The sequence below is a fragment of the Arachis hypogaea genome, chromosome 19 (assembly GCF_003086295.3).
Source record: "Arachis hypogaea cultivar Tifrunner chromosome 19, arahy.Tifrunner.gnm2.J5K5, whole genome shotgun sequence".
Classification (NCBI taxonomy): domain Eukaryota; kingdom Viridiplantae; phylum Streptophyta; class Magnoliopsida; order Fabales; family Fabaceae; genus Arachis; species Arachis hypogaea.
This window is the reverse complement of record NC_092054.1, coordinates 3,054,832-3,058,503: the sequence shown is the minus strand read 5'-3', so window position 1 is coordinate 3,058,503 and position 3,672 is coordinate 3,054,832. Positions and strand designations below refer to the sequence as shown.

Below are 3,672 nucleotides of genomic sequence, written 5' to 3'. Positions count from 1 at the left end.
AAGCAAAACAGGAAATATATATATCCATGAAAATACGAACAAAAAGAAATCTCTTTCAAAGAGTTGCTCAGTCTAATTCAATAAAATGTTTGCTTCAATGCAATATATCTCCAATCCTAATATTCTAGTATTCACTCTATCATTCCACGAAACGCATTCCTGCAGCGATGTCTGGTGGCAGCTCCTCACCCTGCCGTTGAAACAGATAAATCAAAAAGCACTCTCCATCGCCTTCATCTTTTTCTTATCTGCTGCTGCCTCATCTTCCATCGCCTTCCTCTTCAACTTCTCGCCTTCCAGCTGTGCCTCCAGTTCAAGCAGCTTCCTCTGAGTCTCCTCTAGTTGGACTCCGTTGCCATGCCCATGTAAATTTGGCCCGAAGAGCTGATTAGGAGTCGGTCCAAAACCCACAACATGTACTCTACCCGGTTTCTCTTTTCCGAAAACCTGAGCAATGGAATCATTCTGATACATGTATTATAGCTTCCAATGATGGACTGATATAAAGTTGAGTTATCAAAAAGTTCTAACCAATGCATAGATTTCATTTCCATTCTTCCTTGTTATAACAATATTATCAATATATATATTTGTACATAAATAATTAAAATGCTATATATACAAAAAAGAATATAGCTAACTAAATAATTAAAATGCTATACATACAAAAAAGAATATAGCTAACTAAATATGAATTAGGTGTTCAACTTCTAGCTAATAATACTTGTGTGTGAAGATTGCAAATCAAATGATTTGTGTTCTTTCTAAATATAATTACCATTTAAGCCAATAAATTACAATTATGATCAGGATTGAAAATCCAAGAATAAACCTTGGCATGCATAGAATACAAGAAAATATATCCATAAAAGTATCATACCAAAATTAAAAAATCTGATTGAAAAATATTAGTTTACTTACTTGTTACCACTATGAGAGCTTCTGATGATATAATAGAGTTAAAATTTTAGATCACCATGTCATAGAGTCGGTCCAAACATTTGAAATAAAAATTTCTGAATCTTCTATTGAAAAAAACTGCAATTAACACTGCCCAAAAACTTGTGGCAAATCCAATTCCTAAGCCCATATAGAACCATGAACGAACTTGAGAGTTGTCGTTGTCATCATCATCTTCTTTCATTTGTTTTTCATTTGGTAGTTTTTCATCTTGCGGACAAATCTTTGTGAGTGGAGGTCCACAGAGTTTTGGATTTCCCATATAGCTAAGGTTTGTGAAACCTTGAAGTTGGGTTCCTGATGGAATTTTTCCTTCAAAATTGTTGCATGAGAGATTCAAGACTTCAAGAAAAGACAAAGCAGACATGCTTTCAGGAATTTGTCCTGAAAATAAGTTACTTGAGAGATCAAGAGACTCCAACTGTATCAACTTGCTAATATCTTGTGGAATCTTTCCCACGAATTGATTGTGGGATAGATTTAAAGACTTCAATCCAGTAAGCATGAATAACTCTGATGGCAACGTTTCAGATAGATTGTTACATGAAAGATCAATAACAAGTATCGAGTGTGTATAATTTAACTTAATGCCCTTAATAAGCAACATGAGATTGATATTGAATTCAAAATTGACATGGTCTATCGTAGGAATGGTAACATCAAATGAATCAAATGATTCATTTTTAGAAATCATGCCTGTCATGTTGCGAACACAACTTGGTATTGGCCCTGATAATCTATTATTTGAAAGATCCAATATCTTGAGAGAATGAAGCTGACATATTGTAGTAGAGATATTACCACTAAATTGATTGGATCTTAGTTTGAGACCAATTACACTTTCTCCCACCCAGTTTGATATAGCTCCAGAAAACTCATTTTCACCTAGATTAAGGAGACGAAGCTTCTTACAATTTTTCAATGAGAGAGGCACTTCTCCAGATAACATGTTATTGTATAGATTCAATGCAATTAAGTTAGACAAAGAGCTCATTGAGTGAGGAATTTTGCCTACCAAATTATTGCTTTCCAAATTAACATAAAGTAATGATCTCCAATACATCCAACAATCCGAAATCTCTCCTGATAAAAGATTATGAGAAATATCCACATACTTCAAATTATTTTTTTCTTTTGTCTTATGGCATAAGAAAGAAGAAATGGATCCTGACAAGAAATTGTTAGCCAAACGTAAAAGAGTGACGTTTGGTGATACTTGTGGCACACCACCTCTCAAATTGTTCTCGCCTAACACTACCACTTTGGAATTAAGCAAGACATTTGACATGTCAACATTGATTGAATTATTTGATAAATCAAGATATTCAACTTGATCAGAAACAAACTTCCAGAACTTATTAGGTAGTTCCAATGGAATTCTTGAATTTACAATCGCCAAAAGGGTCAGAGAATTCTGTGTATATATCCATGATGGAAGTTTATTAGAAGTCAAATAAGTCAATTCTAAAAACTGAAGTTGAAAAGGAGGGATCCATTCAGAATCAAAGTCAAAGATCAAATATTGTGAACCCAAAACTAAATGGTTTAATTTTGAAAGGGAAAGAAAATTTTGTTCAGAAACAATTCCTGTTAAACCATTGAATGCCAAATTCAAGTAAGTTAAGGATGACAGATTTCCTAAACTTGTAGAAATAGAACCAGAGAATGAATTATCAGAAAGATCAAGTCTTTTTAATTGTTCAAGTTGACCCACCCAATTTGGAATGAGTCCATTGAGATCATTGTTATACAAAGACAAGGTTTCAAGGCTTTGAAAGTGTGGTAGTGTTTGAGGAAGTTGGCCATGTATGAAATTATTGGAAAGTTCTACAATTGAGATACTAGAACTAAGATTGAAAACCCAACTTGGTAGCTCAGACACAAACTCATTGTAAGAAAGATCAAGAACTTTAAGCGCAGTGAAATTGGCATATTGAAGGGATGGATAGATGTTCTGAAGTCTACAATCCTCCAAATATAACTCTGAAAGTGAAGGAAGCATAGTCACTAACTGAAGCCAATTAGTTTCTTTTTGAAGATTAATGCCACTGAGATCGAGATAGTGTAAAAAAGAAAGATTAGAAATCCAATGGAGTATATTATCAGCTTGAAGATTATCATTATCTGATAAATTAAGATAGTAGATATTGTTGGAAGAGTTTTTACACTGACCATGATATTGGATGGTGTTGAAGTCATTGTTGCTCAAATCCAAATAACTAAGAAATTCAAGATCAAACAAACAAGACATGTCGAGTTCACCTGTTAGACACTGGGATTTGTCAAGATTATGACCGTAATCAGAGTAAATTTCTGGACAATGAAGATTGAGCTTTGTGACTCTGCCAGTGATGTTATCACAATGAACTCCTTTCCATTGGCAACAATTTGTTTCCTTAATGGACCATAAAGAAAGTACACCAGAGGGATCAGTGATTCCATATTTGAACTTGAGCAATGTGCTCTTGTCCTTGTCGTCGCACTGAATAATTTTGGAAGTGCACATAATTTTACACAATAATAAAGAAAGCAAAAAAATTTGAATATGGTATTGAAAGAAAGAGGAAGTAGCCATATTAGTTTTACAACAAAAAGATTTTGGTGATGAGTGGAAATATGTATCAAAAGTTTTCTCTACAGAGAATTTATTTTAAGAGTGTGAAACAAGTGCAATATGAAAAATTCATTTAACTTCTTCAACTATATCCATGA

At 33.6% G+C, this 3,672-nt stretch overlaps 1 protein-coding gene across 2 annotated transcripts; it reads right to left on the bottom strand.

Moving 5' to 3' along the window:
* LOC112775987 (receptor-like protein EIX2) lies at positions 1-3,672 on the bottom strand. Of its 2 annotated transcripts, none has more exons than XM_072228871.1 (2): positions 922-3,672; positions 1-447 (listed from the first exon to the last, which is right to left on the bottom strand). In XM_072228871.1, the coding sequence occupies exon 1, from the start codon at positions 3,533-3,535 to the stop codon at positions 968-970; it is 2,568 nt and encodes an 855-aa protein (XP_072084972.1). In that variant the 5' UTR covers positions 3,536-3,672; the 3' UTR covers positions 1-447; positions 922-967. The 2 variants fall into 2 exon arrangements, with proteins under 2 accessions (XP_072084972.1, XP_072084973.1); XM_072228872.1 differs by having other exon boundaries at positions 1-465; positions 922-3,658.

Excerpts from the sequence above, each read along its gene's own strand:
- LOC112775987 (XM_072228871.1), bottom strand. The coding sequence starts at position 3,535 with ATGGCTACTTCCTCTTTCTTTCAATACCATATTCAAATTTTTTTGCTT.